The 21,479-nt window shown below is 42.8% G+C and overlaps 1 protein-coding gene across 1 annotated transcript; it reads right to left on the bottom strand.

Annotated features, from left to right (window-relative positions):
* Positions 1–689: 689 nt before the first annotated feature.
* ZMYND12 (zinc finger MYND-type containing 12) lies at positions 690–16,082 on the bottom strand. The gene is made up of 8 exons (XM_075279898.1): positions 15,921–16,082; positions 13,565–13,706; positions 12,352–12,523; positions 10,747–10,916; positions 2,940–3,062; positions 2,127–2,235; positions 1,046–1,191; positions 690–925 (listed from the first exon to the last, which is right to left on the bottom strand). Exons 1-8 carry the CDS (start codon positions 16,028–16,030, stop codon positions 800–802), a joined length of 1,098 nt encoding a protein of 365 aa, XP_075135999.1. The 5' UTR covers positions 16,031–16,082; the 3' UTR covers positions 690–799.
* Positions 16,083–21,479: the final 5,397 nt, after the last annotated feature.

The following is a 21,479-nucleotide window of genomic DNA, read 5'->3' as shown; positions in this document are numbered from 1 at the left end:
ATTTCCCAGGGAAACTGCATAGGGGACGGCTTCCCGGCGGTCAGTTTTAAAACCCATTCATTTTAATGGGTTTTTAAAGCAAACCACTGGTGTCCGTATGCGGCCTCTCTTTTTTTGCACAGACACAAAGTCGGACATGCAGACATTCAACATTGGGTTGGCAGGAGCAGGGAGAGGGCAGGCTGAGAAGACGCTGTGCCATATTCAGGGTCTTCATTTTCTTAACAGTGGTCAGTCAGTGAGAAGATGGGATTCTGGTTCAGGTGCTATTTTTTTCATGAAAGGGGTCAGAATTGTCTAATAAAATATATTATGGGGATAGCGTCTATCCTTAGGGAGAGACCACCTTCTCAGGTGTGTGGAGACTTATACAGCCATAGTTGCTCCACTGCAAGGGAACATGGGAAGAATATGCAAATCTGTCTCCCAAAATGTAAACAGGGAGACAGTGCCTCTGTTATACTGCCCTCTATAGCAAGCACCCTGAACATCATGCCCGACTTCCCAGAAGCCTTTGCTGCATAATGCGAGGTTATAACCAAATCAATTTCTCAGATATATTGAAAGACTTCTGAAAACTGTTAGACCGAAAAAAAAAAGTCCGTTACACTTTAATAGAGGTAACATAACAATATACGGTAAAACACAGTAACCTCCAATACAAGGTCTGATTCTACCCCAGCGCCTATGTTGTTAATGGAGATTTTTCTCTGTCACCTCTAATGATGACACATGGTTGCACAACTCCAAATCCTCCTGGATCTGCAAGATGTTATAGGAGAATGTTATTGTCTCACTGCTAAGAATTTTGCTTGGTATTCAATTTTTTTGCAATGTTGTCTATTAAGATCGTGATGTCATCTGACTGGTCGTCCTTTGGTAGTTGTTCAGTGATCTGAAGCAGTTTCTTACCCCATTCACTGGCCTGTAATTAAACAAAAAAAAAATATACAGAAAAGCTCTGACATAAGCGGTCTGTATATTTAATAATTATGAAAGTATCCACAAAAATAAAATTGGAATAAATATCCTCAAAAATACTTACTTTATTGAAATCCCTGCTGAGGAAGTACAGCATAGTCAGAGCATGCAGAGTCTTGGCCATCTTGGTGGGCTCCTTCTTTGGTACCTGTTCTCTGATATCGTATATGGCACTGAGTATCTGGAGGGCTTCAGCTTCCTGGTTGTCATCTATAAAAATAATGAAGTAGTCACGTGTCGAGATTTATTAGGAGAATTCTTGGTCCAACTTGACTTAGTTTACAGTAAATTTATCAAATGTTGCATAAAATGTGATGCATTTATAAGTCTAAGGCTACATGTAACGTGACTAAGTGTGCTGTCCGAGCCCTGATGCGGTCCTATCCTGCTCTGTCATATAGGATTGGAACGGGACGGACACCGCATAGGAATGAATGAAGCATGGAAGGCACTTGGCATGTGATCTGAAAAAAATCTGCCCCTCCTTGGTTGTAAAACCTCAGTTCAATTTCTACACACCCACTCAATGTAGTGAGATTGCAAACATTTTTATAGTTGATAAGTCATAGTTGATAAGTCTGTAGGGAAGACAGCTAGATAGGTTACACCAGAAATCTGAGTCAGCTTGTGAAATTTCCCCTACTGAATTAAAAGCACCTCCTGGTATATTTAGTTGCTCCTCATGTGCATTTCACATTGCATGTCTATATTACAGGCTTAAATTGTATTTTTTTTCCCCCAAAGTTAGTGCCCATTTATTTTTCTGTTATAGAGTCCTAAATCCTGCATAGACGTAGAATTAAAGGGCATTTCTCAAGATTTACAAAATGTAACAGTTGACAAAGTATCTGATGTATTAGATGTATAAATGTATCAGACCCCATGGGGGTCTGACTGCTGGGACCCCACCATTTATATAAGTGGGGGCGCTATGTTTCATGCTGCCCAATACAACTCCATGGAACTACCATCGATAACCAGGTGCTGTACTTGACTTCTCTTCAGAAGCCTCATAGAGATAGGAGAAAAACAGTGCAACTGCTGCTCCCATTAACCAGGGATCCCTATTTAGTGATTGTTGGGTTCACTTACATGTGGATAGGCAATATCCCCTTTAACTGTACACAAAGTAGGTGCTTATATACCTAAAGATTCCTGATCAGCATCATCTAACCAAACAGGACCGCTTCTCAGTGACTCTTGTATCTGACCCTCCACCAGTCTGCTGAGATGAGTGTGCCATATATCAGTGACCTGAGAAACAAACAAAACTGCAGTTACGTCATTATCCCCATAGACATAAGGCGCTCCTTGCTATATAATGCATCACATATACAGTGTATCCTATAGACAGGGTCTCTTTATTCATGGATTAAAGTTAGTGGACCAGCAGGGTCTGAATATAGAAGACTGTACTTCTATCCCGGAATAAACCGCCATTTCCGAGACAACTGAAATATCTTTAGATTACAGTCAGCCGTTTTGTACAAGGGTTGTCTCAGGATGGCAGCCCTTGTCCATTTGACCTATTATAGATATCGTAGAGAGAGATCCTCTATCCTCTGTGTGGCAGAACAGAGAACCATTCTGTAAGATAGTTTCCTGCTCGGGTGGATTCATGCCATCTATGTATTACGTGGACGGCTATTCATGTAAAATGTATGCCTTCATTTTTCCCCGCTAGGGATGAGAGAAGTGGAGGACCGGCCGCGATAAACTGAATTCCCTGCTGAGGGGTTGTCAGGAAAATCCTTTAATTTTCTGTCTTTAAGAAACCTTGGTGCAGACAACATGGCAGCCATTTGGCTGTCACTCAGCTTTCCTAGACTCCTGAATGACAAATCTGGCTAGTATGTAGTAATATATTTCCCTATTGCTGCATACCTCATCAGATCTGCCATTGGGGGTCATTAAAAATGATCATTATTACCTACTGTAAATGGAATAGGATAACCTACCTCAGAGTATAGCGAATCAGCAATATCCATTTTATTCTGCCGGAAAAATATATTGGCCATATGGAAGAATCCTCCAGAGGTGTTGATATGGCTTGGTCCTGAAACTGTACTTGCAAAATAAACCTAGAGGTAAAACAATATTTGGTTATCTGTAAGGATATTTCATCCATCCTGGATGGCGGTTTATTTGTACTAGAAGAATAAGTGTTATATCCACTAGCCCAATATCTACAGACGGGGCATATAGTGGTCGTTTCAACTAGAAAACCTAGATAAGGTCAGGGGCCCATGTGGCGTTACACCGTGGCGTTACATGATCACTGCAAATCCCATTATGAAATATGTGTCGCAAAAATGCTGCAATAGCCAAAACTAGTGCAGTTTTGGAAATCACGGCATGTCAATTATACCTACAGAAACGCCGGTGGTTTCCCTATCTGTATAATTGAAGCAGAAACCTCTACGACCTTTCTTTAAAAGGTGTTGTGGGAAAAACCGTGATGCGTTTCCGTCACAGTCTTTCCCACAGCACTTTTTCGCTGCAGCCCACTACGTGGCGCCTTAGCCTAAAGGTAGGCTACCACTACAAATATCGCTTCTATACAATTACAATGATGTTGCATCGGTGGACCTAGTTAGCATACGCTTTTTTGGGTCAACCTGCAAATGAGCTGTTTGGAGCACCCCGGGGTATGGAGCACCCCGGGGTATGACTGTTTTTGCCGGTTTATCAGACATAAGGATTTGTCAATTTTTATGTTATCAGGCAGTCCTGGGCGGCTGCCACATTCAAACAAATGGTTGCTCTGTGCATCCATGCCCTGGGTTCACCGAACATGTCATATGCATATGGATTAAACTGTGATTTTTTTGGCAGCAACATAGCACTTATACATGTAAGGTATGGTCACTATATCATTAATGAGACCATATAAGTGGTTTGGAAGACATTGTTGTGATGGTAGACTCCTTTTAAAAATGGTTCACCTTTGTTCATCTCTGATATGTAAGTCACTTTAACAGTGGATTGATAAGTGTCAGATTTTATTCTAGAAATTTCTACAATGGGGAACTTGAATGATGGAGAGCCCATCCATTAAAACCAGCAGACACCGGCGGACCCCATAGACTGTAATGTTTTTGGCATTTTTATACTGAAACCAGCAGAGAGAAAAGTCCTCTATACGAATTTCGGTGCATTCTCCTATGGAGACTCCAACACAGATACAAACCTAGCCTTAGTAAATGTTTGTGTCTACAGCTCCTATAAGGGAGCCTTCACACGGAGTAAACGCTCCGCTCATTCTGAACATAAGCTCGTTCAGAGTGAGCGGCGTTAAAACAGATCCCATTGATTTCTATTGGTGCCGGCATACGTGCGTTCCCCATTGAAATCAATTGGAGGCTTTTTTTACCTATTGCTTTCAATGTGATATGCGCGTATAACATTGAAAGCAATAGGTAAAAAAAGCCTCCCATTGAATTCAATGGGTAGCGCGCGTATGCCGGCACCCATAGAAAGCAATGGGATCTGTTTTAACGCCGCTCACTCTGAACGAATTTTACGTTCAGAACGAGCAGAGCGTTTCCACCGTGTGAAGGTTCCCTTAAATATGAAAACCTATATAACTCCATGGTTACAGACTACAAACGAAATCTGAGTAGTTGGATCTGTCAGCTAAACTCACTTCCATCTGTTGCATAATTCTAGGTAACTGAATGCAATCTGCACAGATGTTACGTATACAGACAAGGACATTTTCAATCACACCCATTTGCAAGGTTGCTTTTTTTTTCATTTAGGCTAAGGCCCCATGCCCCACGCTGCGGGAAGAACCACTGCGTGAACGCATTGCAGTTCTTTCCGCAGCGCTTTTAAAGAGAAAGTTCACAGAGTTTTCCTCCGCGGACTTTCTCTTAACAATATATCTACGGGAAAGCCGCCAGCGTTTCCGTAGATATAATTGACATGCTGCGATTTGCAAAGCCGCAACGGCTTTGCAAATCGCAGCATGTCCATACTGCGATCTTTTCCGCAAAGTTGGGATGGGATTCGCATGAATCCCATCCACTTTACCTGCACTGTACAATTCCGCGATTTTTCCTGCAGTGTCTCCGCTGTGGGCAAATCGCGGCGTTAGGGTGAACAATAAACCTGTTGTAAATGTGTATACAACACATACAGAAAAAGTTCTCAATAATACCAGAGGAGCAGTTCACCAGGTCTGGTGCTATATACGCTAGTCACCAAATACTATAAAACCTAAAGGCCCCTCCCTCACTAAAGTGCCATTTCCTGAGCTATTTCAAGACTAAGAACAGCATTGACATTGACCGCATTAAATGAGTCACTTGTAGGTTTTATTAAACTTTGTAGATTGCAGTATATTTCACTATTGATGTAATCTAAGGTCCAGATGAGATTAAATGAGATGGATGACAGCTTAATGCATGCTCGCCTCATGTAAAATGCATCAATACATGGGTACTGAGCTTCCACATTACACTAGTCCCTTATCAGTAGAATTATCCAAAATACCCTGGGTTAACTTACCTTCAGGATTCGTTTAATTTGGGTTTGCGTGGCTGTGGTCCAAGATTAATTTCAGGGTGAGCAAATTTGGTACAAACCACACCTTAAAATGGCTTAAAACATAGTGTAGAACAGTCTTGGGTCTCCTAGGAATCTATGTAATTTGTACCTCTTTAAGGGTAAGTTCACACAGGGTTTTTTGGACCAGAACCTGAGGCGGAGGCTCTGATTAATTGAATAGTGACATCCGCATGCCCCCCGTGCACCGCTCATACCGTTCATTCATGGCAGCCAGTTAGCACATGGTCACGTGTAACTGGTTTAAGGCAAACACAGGCGAAGTTATGTCAACGTGAAAGTGACAATATTATAATAGCAGTATAAAAGGTGGAGGCCCAGGAGAGGTGTGAAAAATAAAAAAAATCATTCATACTCACCTTCCGTTACATCTTTTGATCCTCTTCGTAGAGTCCATTGCTCTGTTTCCGCCTTGTTGGTGACGCCTTGCACTCTCCTATGACATCATGTTCCCGGGCCAGACACCACAAGGAGGCCCAAAAGAGGTAACGGACGGTGGTGAGACCCCAGAATGTAATGTGGCAGTCATTTTAGTTTACCCGAGATAAATCTCCATTTGTTCGCTTCCATAAAAAAAATGAACAATTTGGAATTCAGGGCAATAACAGAGACAGAAATAAGACTGGTGTGTAGGGGGCATAGGTAATAATGGATCAGCGTGCGCGCTAATAAGATTACGGCTAGCACACTGACAATGCACAATGCCTTAGCTGAGAAGTTGCTGTAATTGTATGCAGTCTAGCCAGTGCTATGTGGGCTAAATACATCAGCAGCAGCTGCACAGTCTCTTTGGTAGTTTGCTACAATATACCGGTCTGGAGTCTACGCTATTTTGCTCACAGTGCATTGTCTAGACTGTAAAATGATGAATATGAGAACTCAACAGCAGGCATAAGAGTGCATACATTCAGAAGGATACAACGCTATCTGACACAGCAGGGTCCATATACTATGTGTGCGCAGGGGGGAATGGGGTCATAAACTGTGTGGGGGCCATAAGAAAGCAGTCATACACTATGGGGGAAGAAAGAGGGGGTCATATACCGAATGGTGGGGCAGAAAAAGGGAGCGTTCATGTACCATGTGGGGGTCCAGAAAAAGGGGGACATTTACTGTGTGGGGGCCCACAAAAAGGGTCATATACCATATGGGGGCCAAATAAGGGGATGTTATATAAGGGGATTTGATCTGCAAATAGGTGGGGGGTTTTTCTACTATTTAAATTAGGAAATTCCAATCATGAAACCAACAATAGCCATCTCTCTCCTGTCTCCAACATCATGTCCTCTCTCAGAAGACATCCGAATTTGCATTTTTCTCCCTGATTCTTCTTCTTTTGACTATTGCAATTCTCTATTAAATGGGTTTCCTCCTACTAAACTCTATACCCTCTACAATCTGTCTTGACTCCTCTTTCTGTCAAACTGGTACACAGATGCATCTACCTTGTGTCAGTCGCTGACCACCCACCACAGAATACAATATAAACTTATCACACTCACCCACAAATCCACACATAGCGCTGCGCCCCCTATATCTCCTCTCTCGTCACTGTCTACTGCCCTAAGCATCCTCTCCATTCTGCCAATGACCTTAGACTTGTATCCAGCCCACTCCCGTATCCAATATGCCCTAAAGTCACGTGTGTTTAGGCAGGCCTATCACATGACCTGAGCACATTGTTCTACACCTCGGCACACTAACTTAACATTTCTTATTCTAAGCTATCCTTTCTACTCACAGAACCTGTCCTCTCCATCTAGAAGTTACCCTGCACTTAGTATATCTGTATATTCACAAATACCGGCTGGTGACGGCTCATACAGCTTCAGTTATATGACCTTATTTAGTAAAAGATGGCTGGACCATTGTAGCAAATAAGCCGTCTCACCTCTTGTGTCTCCCGATTTCTTCATAGAATGCAAGTTCTCACGAGCAAGGCCCTCAATCTTATTGTTTGGTATGTTCGTTTTTTGTCTGTTCACCTACCCTCTGATTTGTAAAAAGATGCGGAATATGTTGGCACTATACAAATAAAATTATTATTTATTAAAATTCTGACATGATAACCCTAGATCCACTGATCTGCTTCCTCCAGGACTGCAACTAGCATCCACAAATTGGAAGAGGCCAGACGAAGCTGTCCAGACCAGTGACATGTGCCACACACCTCTGTCCCGGCCTATGTCATGAGTTCTACCTATCCCTTGCACAGAACACCAACCTCCCTTCTGTTGGGGGACAGCAGGTATCTCTGAAGGTTCCTCCAAGTCTGGAACTCCTGCGACCCATCTGCCAGGGAAGGAGCTAGCCGTGGAGGATGAATAAGCCGGAGGAACCAGCATGCTGCAACAAAAAGCAGCCCACAGCCAGCTCGATACTTTGTGAACTGGGAGGAAAGTCCCAACCAGGACTGATCCCTCATCTCTAGACTCCAACTATGCCTGATGGTGCCTACGACAATATCTCTGTAGGTCACCTCTGCCAGGGACAGGAAAATACTAATGGGGCGAGGGCTCTCTCTCTGGTGCTCTCATGGGTGAAGGAAAAAGTAATTCCTCTATAGAATTCACATATTAGCACCACATATATCGTAGGAATATGTCTTATGTTATATAACAACTCCCGTTTCCCAGTAATGATTCCCCATCCCCCCCCCCCCACCCCTGTGGTGATGGGAATGAAAGTGAGTTTGAGGGGATGGTATCGTTCCACTGGGCACTGGAAACATTTACTGAGGTGAAAGAATAGTGGCCATCATCTACGCCAACTATTGTTAGACTTCATAATTTACCCTAAATGACTAGGGTTGAGCCGATCTTGAGATTTCAGGATCGTTTTTTAAAATCCGATTTTTGATAATTTTCCAGCCGATCCCGATCGTGAAATTTACTCGATCGCTGATCAGGATCCGATCTTTCCCAATCCCTCAACCCTAGTTACTGTATGTTTATGGAGTAGGGTTGAGCCGATTTTGAGATTTCAGGATCGTTTTTAAAATCTGATTTTCAATCATTTTCCTCCCGATCCCGAAGTCTGCTCGATCGCCGATCGGGATCTGATCTTTCCCGATCCCTTAACCCTATAAATGACCATTTTTTAACAGGTGAAAGTGACTTGTCATTGGACTGTCTGGTCACGGTTCATGGTAATTTAGCTCCAGTGTTAACTATAGTCATGCTGGTGTCACCCTGCAGAACACAGAGGCAACAAAATGTTGTATTTTGCGATGATAACAGTTAAAAGGTGTCATTTTAAGGTGTTCAACCTTGTTTCACCATGCTGGGAAATTGTGCATTTTTCACTTTCCTTGCTGGTTAATAGCTCAGTGCTGTAGGCCGAGGGCACCTGTGCTGAAATATCCAACTTTAGAGAAAGAAAACTAGAAAACAAGAAAACTATATTACTATTGTAAGCTCCATATTGGTCTGGAAAAGAACCATTTATTATATTGCTTATATAGCTGCAGCATATTCTGCAGGACTGTACAGAGATTATCATCACAAACATCAATCCCTGCCCCCAGTGGGACTCACAATCTAATTTCCCAGAGAACCCTGGTATGGTTGGGCATTGTGCACGTACAAGTGCCTGGATGCCTTGCTTGAACAGAAGAATATTGCACGTTATGGGTTTTAGATTTTTGGTGAAGTTGATCCAAGGTTTTATACTAATTGCTGGATTTGGTATTGGGAAGGAATTTTTCCTGTTTCTATAGCCCCCATAGAAGTAAAGCAAGTTACACAGTTTCCGTAACTCCCGGTGTAGTATGTTGTTTCTGTAACTTCGATTTACCAACATGTGTAGAGCTATCACATTATACACATGGTGTAGAACGGTCTCGTTCAGCTGGGTACTCCCATAACCAAGATGGAAATACCTCATTAAGCTATCCATGCATATTACAACAATACACTATCTACCAATAAGTATTTGGACACCTGTGCTCCGAGTGGCATGAGCGGCCTCAACCCTCCGGGGCATGCTTTCCACAAGTCCTTGTATGACGGCTAGTGGTATTTTATTCCATTCGGCTTGGATAAGACAGGTACGTTCATTCACCGATTTTGGTTGGCTGCTGCACCCCTTAGTTTGGCGATCCAACTTTTCCCAGAGGTGCTCGATATGGTTCAAGTCTGGGCTCTGGGCAGGCCAGTCCAGTCAGTTAACCTGATTGTCACTGCACCAAGCCATGGTAGACCTCGCTACATGACAGCTGGCGTTGTCATCTTGGAAGTAACATTAGTCCGAACCATGGAACCGCCATAATGTAGGAAGCACACTGTTATCTAAAATAGTGCAATACGCGTCGGTGTTGAGTTTACCATGCACTGGGACCAAGGGTCCCAAGTCCATACCAGAAGAAACACCTCCAGACCATAACTACACCTCCACAGAATTTTACTGGGTGTCAAAATACTTATTGGTAGATCGTGTATAACTGCTGATACAGTGGCTTAACCAGATAATCCTGTAATGTGTATAGAGGCCTCCTGACTCCCCCCCACAACAGATATCAGGGGGAGAAGGATCAGGCTCTTGGATTTCAATATGCCCAATTCTTTTGATCGCTGTAAAAGAAGCTGCACACGGTGTATGGCAGTGACTCTCAAAACTGAAAAGACATGCACAATTGGCCAAATATGCATCTGTATATGGGAAAGGGGATCGGGAGAAACAGCAGACAGGTATCAGAAGTGCATGATACAGGATGTTTTATGACTACAGAGGGGCTTGGATGACTGGCTAAACAGGCAGAAGAGTAAGCTCAATACAATCATGTATTCTTTCTTCATTCTCAATAACCAGCGCCGCACCTCCCATGAGACGACCGCTTCAGGCGGCGCAATGCCAGGGCCCCAGGGAGGGCGGCATTTTTGCTTACCTAAGCCAGTCCAGGACAAACTGTCCTGGACTGGCTTAGCACCGAGCGGTGGTTTGGGGAGGCCACTGGAGCAGCGCTGCTCCAGCAGCCTCCCCTCACGCTCAGGCAGAGAGCAGGTCCTCTCCGTGCCTGCTCTCTGCCTGCGAATGGCGCTAAGCAACGCCCACTTCGCTTTGCCACTCCCCCTTCGCTCCGCCCCCTCCTCCCGGGGTGTGTGTGTGTGTGTGTGCGGCTTTCTGTAGTTCGCCTCGGGCAGCGAAAGGGGTAGGTTCACCCCTGTCAATAACGAACATAGTGACAGATTTACTTACATCATTAGACAGGTGTCGGAGTGACTCCTCAAATTCCCCCTTGGCTGAGTAGAGTAGTCCTAAGTTGCGGTGTAGTTTGGATTTAAGAGAATTACTGCAGTCCGTAGTCTTCAACACTGTCCAGTAGGCATGAGACAGATATTCTTCTGCCTGGGTCAGATGTCCAAGACCTAGTCAGACAGTGACACAAATTCAGAATACCCAGGTCAAAATGTTGAGAGTCAAACTGAAGGACAGCTCTATGTTCCAAAAGTCAAGGGGTAGTTCCTGATATAGTAATAATGTCCTCTTATGTAGGGGTGTAAGAGTCCCTGAAGGTAACATGACCCAGATGTACAACCTCTGCCAATGCTAAAACTTTAGGGAACCAAAAGCAAGCAGCTACGGCCTGGTTCACATCTGCGTTCGGTATTTCGTTTAGAGAGTCTCCTTGGGGACCCTCCTGAACGGAATACTGAACGCATTAAAAAGCGGTGAGTAATAAAAGCAAATGGACCCCATAGACTATAATGGGGTCCGTGTGTTTTCCACCTGGTGTCTGCATAAGTCATGTGGAGAGAAAAATGCTGCTTGAAGTACTTTAGTCTCCCCATGACTCGTGCCGACACCGGGTGGAAAACACACGGACCCCATTATAGTCTATGGGGTCTGTGTGCTTTCATTGCTCACCGCTTTTTAATGCATTTGGTATTCCATTCGGGGGTCCCCAAGCGGACTCCCCGGACAAAACACCGAATGCACATGTGAATCGGGCCTGACATTTCATGTGAAAAAAATAATTGATATGTTTATACAAACATGCAGGGTATGAGGAGACTAACCCATGGACTAAAAGAATACCTAAGGCCTCATGCACACTAGTGTAGTGTACCTGAGTGTGCAGGCCGAGGGGGTTCTGATTTTAACAGAAGGCACTCATAGTGCTGTGCCTTCTGTGTTACATTGATTTCAATAGGGCCTTCTGTTCTGAACCATTTTTACAGAGTTGGATAGGGCATGCTCCATAATCCTCGGGATGTTACGGAGAATGAGGACCTCCTCGACCTGGACACTCGTGTGTATGAGGCTTAAGAATTGTTGTGTCATGTTCTGCCCCCTTACGCCCTGCACTAGGCATATCATAGTGTATTAGTCATGCCCGAAGTGCTTATTAAAAACAGTTGGAGGACAATGACAACAGCTTCGGGCAGTTGTTCTTGAAAAGCAGATTGTCGCAGTGCCCATGGCCATGGAATAAAAAGAGTAGCTTGTGCCTAAGTGCTCCTCATTCAAGTGAATCTCATGAAAATGGAATGAGTGGGCTCCCTAGCATAGGAGTGCTAGGCAATTCACAGCCAAATGCTTGGCATCAATCAGCTGGGCTTTGATGCAAAAGTAGCATGGGGCTTTGAAGCCCCTTGAGCACCAAAATCTATATCCTGCAACCTCTGTAGCTAAGTCACTGCGTCCAACCTCTGTAGCCAGGTCACGGTGTCCAACCTCTGTAGCCAGGTCACGGTGTCCAACCTCTGTAGCCAGGTCACTGTCTCCAACTAGAACTGCATGTAATGACAATATGGGTTACATCATCTGAAAAAGGGGAAGTTTAACAACTTTCCCACTTACCAATGTTGGCTTCAGCAAGGATGAGGTAGACCGGCACTAACTCCACAGAGGCGAGTCCATACACATCCACACTAAAGGACAGGGAATGAGTGGCTGCAGGGATCACATCCACATGGCGTCCTTCATACAGGAGTTTCTGAGCTTCTTTAGTGGTCAGTTCAATTAAATGTTTCTATGGGAGTAAAGACGGCATGTCATACACCAGCTCACTCTATATGTATGTGTAGAATGTTCTGCACTCTATAGTCCAAAGTAGGATGAAAATTTCATGGCTCTCAATTCGATCCCTAAACTGGTTTTAGTCACTTTCTGTACTGGCATGAGTTGTGTCCGAATTAATAATCTGGTGCGTCTCAGGAGGTCCCTTGTACCAGAACTGAAATCTGCACCAGTTGATGGCCCCAGCCTGCCATGAGCCCCACTCCGCTCATTCCTTTTACACCAGAAACCTGGGGTGTTCAATTTAATAAGCCCCCACTAGTGACTTGTTTCGGAAAAGACAAGGAAGTCCAGGAAATATTCAGTGTGTGTTGTTGCAAATAAAAATGTCCACAGAGAATAAATATCCTGGCGTTTTGGTAAACCAACCTTCTATGGTGGTAGTGAGTATACAGGAACAAGGAAGATCTCCTCATGGGTCATTTTTTTGCACTAACTCACTGAACATTTGCCTGGATTCTCTTGCCATTAATAAAACCTCTTGCACTTCTTTCTTCTATTTCTATTCTCTTTTTTAAGCCGTGTGTGAAAGACTTATCATGTGTTTGTGCCTAGGTTGAAGGCTTTTACATAAGGCTTGACACTTTTCTTTTTTGTTGGGTAGGGTAACATTTTATGATGCATTTAAGGTGTGTCCTCCACTTCTTTAAAAAAAAAAAAAAAAAGTCCCAGTAAAATGCTTAAAGGGTTATCCAGGCAACATTGGACAACCTCTTTAACTTTTAAACCAGGGAGGGAAGTGATAAAAATAAAAAAAAGAATGCATACTCACCTGTCCCGATGCTTTGGTGGCCTCCCGGTTCGGTATGGTACTTCTGCTCTGGTGGCTTCTCCCGGATCTTTTTTTGAGTTTCGATGAAGCCGCTGATCGTCCTCAACGGTCACGTGACTACTGTGGCCACTCAGCAGGCCTCAGGAAGAGACCCGTGATGTCACAGGTAGTGCAGGCCCTTCGCTGACTGTATTCAGCAAGCACATAAAAGGGTCTCTGTACCTTTCTCTGCAATAGCTGCTCCATGGAATGGGATCTTTCTGCTGCAGAATTCAAGAATGGGACTGGTGTACGGACCGGGATCAACAGCTGACATATCTTCTCATGAATACTCGTCCAGTCTGCCTGCTGGTGCTCCACATTACTTGTGGAAAGGGAAAATTACCAATGTTAGTTTACATAGCCTATTTACCTAAGGAAAATAACCATACACAATAACTGAGTGCTTAAGATGTTTAAGGACCGCAGTGTTAGGCAGACAAAAACTGGGAAATTAGGTTCTTTTATTCTCAGGGGGAATTCACCTCTGAAGGTGTCTGGCAGCAACTTACACCATTCAGAACACATGCATGCTCAGCCAAGCTTGGCGTGCATGTGCTGAGTGAGGGTTGGGAGAGATAGCTGGTGGTTAAATGAATGATCTGCTGACAGCTATTTAAAGTATATGGCCAGCTTAAGTACTATAGTTAGCACAAACCCATCATCATGACACAGTAACTTATTTATGACCACTGTGATCTTATGCTTTCTATTCAGCAGCCAATATAATCAGTATTAGGGAAAGAAAGACCAAACTAAGATTATGTTCACATCTGTGTTGGAGTCTCGGTTTGGAGCATCTGGTGCAGAGTCCGGTAGAAATCCTGGATGAAAACGTCCTGTAAGGACAACTAATTCTTATAGCAATGTCTATTAAAAAATACAGACACTCAAGGAACCCCATTTGAGTTTTGTAGATAGGTCATTAGTATGAAAAATCCATTTGGGGTCAGGAAACCCCTTTGAGGTTAGTGTAACTGCAAAGTGGATGGTATTGTGGCAATGACTGTCATCTGTCGCTGTTGTGACCCATGGCTTGCATACCTCTAAACCGCCCCGTATTCAGTGGGAGAGTCCCGGACTCCGGGTCCTTCCCACTATGTCAGTCAATGAGAGATATGTCCCGGCTTCAACTCATCTGTGTCTCATCTAATGTCCCCAGTTTGGGGCAACTAGAGGAGGACATTAAACTATGGGGCATCTGGAGGGTGACATTAAACTGGCGGTGCACTGGGAGAGTGACTTTATATTGTGGGTGAAATTGGAGGGGAACATTATAATGTGGGGGCATATAATGTTAGGGTGATTGTAGGAGCATTACACTGTGTGGGGGCACAAAGATAATTGGATGGGAATGGGCAGAGTCATATAATTGGGTGGGGCTGCACATTCTGTATCTTTTTCTGTCCTTTGAAAGTTGGGAGGTATACTATCTGCTGCGACGGGAACACACAGCCTTTGGTCGCAGCAACTTGTCATAACTGCTGCATTACTTATGAGGAAGGAAGGGCTACAGGATGACAGCTGACACAATGTGTGCGATCCATCTAAAGTTGCCATGTATCTCTAGTATTATGTAAGTGCCTCAAGCAGTGGCATAACTAAAGTCTAGTGGGCCCCGCTGCAATCTTTTGTCCGGGGCCCACTACCTCATCCCTACAGCAAATTCTTGATAGTGATGGTTACGGGAGCTCAGGAGTTTAATTAACCTTAGGGTAAGTTCACACTATGTAAACGGCAGCTTATTCTGAACGTAAAACACGTTCAGAATCAGCAGCGTATAAAGCAGTTCCATTCATTTCTATGGGAGCCGGCATACGAGCGCTCCCCATAGAAATGAACGGGCTGCTTTTTTCACTACGAGCAGTCCCATTGAAGTGAATGGGGAGTGCCGGCGTATACGGCAAGCTCTGCTCATGCCGAGCCATACACACCGGCACTTCCCATTCATTTCAATGGGAGTGCTCGTAGTGAAAGAACCCTTCCATTCATTTCTATGGGGAGCGCTCGCATGCCGGCTCACATAGAAATGAATGGAACTGCTTTATACGCCGCTGATTCTGAACGTGTTTTATGTTCAGAATAAGCTGCCGTTTACATAGTGTGAACTCACCCTTAGTGTGGTTAGTGTGGGTCTCCTTGGATTATGGGCCAGATGGAAGATGCCATCTCAATACTGATGCCAGTGCTTATGGGCCCTCTAAGGCTCCTGGGCCCCGATGCGACTGCACCCCCTCAAGTTACACCCCTGGGCCTCAAGTGAATAATAAATCCTAGACCCATAAAGTGTAATGTGATCTGTGTGCTATAATCATCTTGTATCTGTCAGCGCCCTCTAGTGTCTACTGACAGTAAATTCATTCATGTGACTGATTGTCTGCGCCCTCTAGTGGCTGTCTGCTAATTGAACAGATTACATAGTCATTTGGGGAAAGCATTGCTTTACACCCGCTTAGATGGTGGTGCTGTGTCCTGTATATCCGGTATTCTCTCTCTCTTCAGGTGATCGTCCATGTTACATGGAGGAGTCGCTACTTACCAGTAATAAGTGACCTTGCAGCCCCTGCACTGTATATGAGCCGGACTACGGCACAGCTCGCACTGCAGCTTCACCCCTTTGGGGTTAGACAGCGGGTTCACGTTCGCCATAGGACGGCCCAGATTAATTCAATGTATTACATCCAGCGGCCAGGACGGAGGTTGTTAGGGACGCTGAGATTGGTTGCCATGTGACGTCATCTCGCTGACTGACGCATCGTAGTGTCTGTCAGGCCGCTGATTGTAAGGCGCCTAGCCCCGCCCCCTGCACACATGTCCGGGCAGCCTCCAGGCTGCTCCTTCCGCCCTAAACCCCCTCGATAAATATGGCCGCCGTAGATGTTCTCTTACGTGCCCCACCTTACGTAGTAACAGAGTGCATTGTGGGAAGGAGGAGGAGAGACGCTATAAATAGGAAAGCGCGAGAGCTCGCCGGCCATTTTATAGTTAGCGCTGGTGCAGAGAGGATCGTGGAATGAGCATAAAGGAGAAACGTATTCACTTATAGATAGGCCGAATAATACTAGAGGAGGAGAAACTGAGAGAAAAGTCAGGGAAGGAATACAATAAGGACGAAGTGTTAGTATGTCCAGAGATCCACAGGTTGTTAGCACTGTATGGCCTGGCAGTGGATGTAAAGTGCTGTGGAGTATGTTGCCGCTATACAAGTAAAAGAAATAAGATAAACTGAGAAAAGCCTTAGAAGAAATAGGGAAAAGGATGAAAAACTGAGGGAGAAAAAGAACTAAGGTCTAACCCCGAGGAAACTGGGCAGGGGGCGCCTTGCTGGGGGTCAGCTTTAAACCTATTCATTTGAATGGGTTTTTAAAATGACCACCGGTGTCTGTATGAGGCTCTCCGTCTGGAAACTTTTTTTTTTTTTTTGTATGGACGCAAAGTCATACATGCAGGACTATGTGCAAGAAAATAGGTTTGCAGGCGGACACCGGTGGTTACTTTTATAAACCCATTCAATTGAATAGGTTTAAAGCTGACCGCTGGCAAGCCATCCAATGTCCTTGGGGTTTAGGATGAAAACCCCAGAATCGGCAGTGGCAGTAGTGTGAATTGCTCCTAAGGTTTAGGGAAGAGTCACAGGAGTAGTCAAGAAAAGGAGGAAACTGCTAAATATTTTTGGGCTTAGAATTCAGAATTTGACAAGCCCTTCAGTCTGTATTCACAGACCACTCCTATTTGGGGTGTGATGCAGCATTTGTTGTGGTAGACGTTCATATAAATTTAATTTTTTTGAGGGGGCGTTCAGAAAAATGCAAAAAGTGATTAGACTCCCATAAAACAGAACATTCGGTGGCTTGCTAGTTATGGCAATACCAAATAGTTTTTTTTTTTTTAATTTCATGAAAAAGAAAAATTTCCAGTTAAGTTTCTAGAGCGATAATCCAAATTTTACAACCAATGAGGCCATATCTAGGATTTTTATTTGCAAATCCATGCGTGTGAACAAGAACAGGAGCTTTTGGGCAGTGGCTACAGCTGACATGTACCTCCAGCTAATGCGACTTTGAGAAACTTACAAGGGGTATTCCCACAAAAGTAACCATTTTGAAATTTGTAGATAATTAAAAGTTAATTTTTTTTGCAAATATAATTAAACATTTTGCAGAGTTTTAGGCTAAAGCCCCACATTGAGGTAATAATGTTTTTTGTTGCAAATTTTGCAGAATTTTTTTTTATGAGCCAAAGTCAGGAGTGGATGAAACAGAAGGGAAACTGTCATTCATTTATATTTTCCATTCCTTTTCAAGACACTCCTTACCTTGGCTCAAAGAACTGCAGGCAAATCTCCAACAAAACGCTGCATTTCCATAACATGGGGCCTCCGCTTTCTTAAATATTTTCTCTAAATATCTTGTGGTCACAAGCTAGTGGATACAACTTTGAATATAGGACTTTTCTACGGTCAGAAAATCAACTATGATTTTGTTATAGTGGCTGGGATTATCTTCGATTACGTGTACTGTCCCTGCCTGATAACCCAGTTCTCATAAGAAAATCATAGCTGGGTTCCTGACAAGTTCTAGACCAGGGGTCAGCAACCTTTGACACTCCAGCTGCTATGAAACTACAATTCCCAACATGTTCCATTCACTCCATGGTAGTTCTAAGAAAAGTAGAGCAAGTTTGCACACATACAACACATACCGTAACCATAGGCTGTAAGGCCTGCCCTTTTGACAGTGGATGGTTATCGGTGCCAAAACTAACGCAAATGACATCTCCTGCACCCAGGCGCCCTGAATTCAGCGTGCAGTCAACTTTTTAGTGGTTTATAATACCGCTGATCTGCAAGGACATGAAACGTTCTCTTTAAGAAAATTTTAAAAAAAGCTTGAACATCTATCAGATAAAACCAAAAGAACAAAAAATAATTCATTCATTTTAGCATTTTCTTGACTTGCACAGTAGCAGCAAGGATTACATTAAATTCTGACATTGTATAGAAGAAGAGAACGATATATCCGGGAAAGCTGACAGTGTGCTGAGTACAGTCAGTTTCCTAGTGGTATATAACACCACTCAGAGGACATGAAAGGTCCTTTTTAAAGTGGAGGTTTGGAATTGAATATTTTTAAATGGGGATGGTGTTTGGATATACATTCTAGACACCGGCTGTCCGAAGGGCATGTAATTCTGAAATGTATATTTACAATTGTGGATTTTAGGTTGATTATAGTTTTATTTTTAGATTATATCATCTATATCTACTGTAATTGGACATGTGTTTTCCACAAAATCAGACTTATTGATGATATGGGTTAATGTCTTACTGATCAGTCTGTATGTATGTCTTGCTGTTTCCTAAATGGATATTGTATTGATGTACTATGTACTGATGTAATTGATCTCTTTCACTATGCCTCATTTCAGTGCTATTTGCACATCTACATAGTGTAAGTAAGCTTTAGTTGTATCACATTCCTGTACCATAAATGGTCCTATAGATCCAGCCCCTCATACCCCTTCAATGGTACTATAAAACTCCATGGTCTATTGTGTTATGGGTCATTCCATATCAAGTGATCCAAATAGGCAATACGAATAAATACGAATAAAAAGTTTTGAATTTTTTTCTTTATCAGTTAATTTTTTATAGACTTCTAAAGTTTTGAAAAAGTGTGAATTTTGGCCTGGTATGGCTTTACATTTTTTAACATATCTTGGGCTAGAATTAAGATAAATAGGTGGGAGAGGCAACATTTTTCTCAGAGCGGTACCGGCTTTCATTTGATATGTCACAAGACGATGTTTCTTTATATTTTGTTTTGGAGAAATCAAATTCAAAATTTTGATGCGCAATTGTGAAAAAAACTTATGTTTTAAAATTGTGAAAAAATGCATTTGTGTTACTTGTGTTCTTGGTTATATTTGTACAGATTTTCAACTTGGGACCAAATTGGGATCAATTTTTTTTATTTTTTTTTTAAGCCTTGAATCATCTGATTTTATGTTTGTGTGAGCTTCTTCCTTTTTTCTTTTCAAATTACAACTTGCTGAATTCAACATTTATATGCAACAATAAAAAAACATAAAAAACAAATCCTGTAAGTGCCAGAACAAATACATCTTATCATCAGAACACCGCTTGTTCAGCATTTTCAACCTCGATGCATTGAACAAACCGAAAGAAAAAAGCTGCTCATATCCTCAAGTGCGATTTTCTAAATAGTCTCATCCTAATTATATGTTAACAAGAGTACAAGAACCAATATTTATAACACCTATTTCTACATGTAACAATTGTTTTTTATTATATCACTAAACATGTCATTTATTAAGAAAAATAGTCCAGTAGATAAATCCTCATTCTATAAAATATGAACTAATCAAACAATTAATAGGACATTTTTAAACTACTGGCCTTTTATCATCAATTTGTCCTTTCTAGTGAGTGAAATGTAATCTTGTCCATAAGCGCTTACTAGCAATGGCCATTTCCTTTTGTGTCAGAGAGTATGTACGGCCTGTCATGGTGTTCGGCTCCACCTGAGTTAATATCTGATTTTTGTTGATTTGTAAAATGTCTGGTTTTCTTGGATACACAAAGGATGGTGCTGGACCAGAAGGATGCAAAAAGTCAATTTTATGTCTTCATTTTCACAATCTTTGGAGAGTACAGTAGCCAGCCACCAGCGCCGATCATATTCACAGGTCACATAACCAGTTATGTCATCCATTGCCAATCTTGTGCCGCCTTCTACCACTTCACGGACTTCACTGTCATTGCTGAATGAAAAAATCCTTGTTTTTATTTCTGTTTCACTACATGGAATGAAAGTGTGGTATTGCTGAGTCCCTTGGATGGGTTCTGCTTCCTGTAACCGATGTTTTAACAAGCTCTCCTCCTCTTCATAGTCCTGGTTTGTACAATACATGAACTGGATGTTAAGAATATTTCTCTCACTCCATTTGAAAAGTTGCATGGGTGTTAAGATTTGGTCTGAATATAGCCTCTGGAGGCTAGCTCGAGCTGCAAGGCGTTTCACGGTGCCTTCTAAACCATCACATACACCTTTGCCATGAGCGGTGGCAAAAAAGTGCCATTCAGCTTCTACTCCAAAATCTTTCTTGTGGTGGCATACATTTATAAAGTTTTTCCTGTTTTTATTCCTTCCTAACAAAGCTTTCTCCTCTGTCCTCTCCTGCTTCTAAGCTGTAACATAATAAAATAATACAGTGATATCTAAAAATCATGGATTATTTGGTAATTATATGTTGCACACCTAATGAGTTGACACTGTTGTGGTTGGGGGGTTATATTCTTTATTAACATTCATCTGTAATAATAAGGGACATGCATCAAACATGGAGATTAGGACCTCCCTTCTTCTTGTTATCTGAGGTGCACTACAATAAGTGTCCTTCCATACTACCTAGTAATTGTACATTAGCATCAAGTCCTCAGTCATTCCTTACATTAGTGACTGCATCAACATATACCGAGCAATGCAATATGAGAACATAACAACATGACTTCTGTATTAATTACTCTACCTTTAATAATAAGGGACATGCATCAAACATGAAGATTGGAACCTCCCTTCTTGTGGTTATCTGAGGTGAACTACAATAAGTGTCCTACCAGAAACACACCTCTGAGAGAGATGGTCCCACTGTAGTGTCATATTACAAGACCTGTATACTGCTAGTCTGACACTAGTTAACATCAAAATTTTGTGAGGTGGATCATTCTCTGTACATATCTCACATATAGACCCCACACTTTTAGACCACAGGCTGAACAGATCTTTACTTTTACTTTGGTAGAGTTGGAAGGGACCTCAAGGGCCATCGGGTCCAACCCCCTGCGAGTGCAGGTTTTCCTAAATCATCCCAGCTATATGTTTATCCAGATTCCGCTTGAAGATTTCCATTGATGGAGTGCCCACCACCTCCCGTGGCAGCCTAATCCACTCTCTCACTACCCTCACTGTCAGAAAGTTTTTCCTAATGTCTAATCTGTATCTCTTTCCCTTAAGTTTCATCCCATTGCTTCTTGTACTTCCTTGTGCTAATGAGAATAGGGTAGATCCCTCTGCAC

The sequence above is a fragment of the Leptodactylus fuscus genome, chromosome 6 (assembly GCF_031893055.1).
Source record: "Leptodactylus fuscus isolate aLepFus1 chromosome 6, aLepFus1.hap2, whole genome shotgun sequence".
NCBI lineage: Eukaryota > Metazoa > Chordata > Amphibia > Anura > Leptodactylidae > Leptodactylus > Leptodactylus fuscus.
The sequence above is the reverse complement of the archived record's forward strand: the minus strand, read 5'-3'. Positions and strand labels throughout refer to the sequence as shown.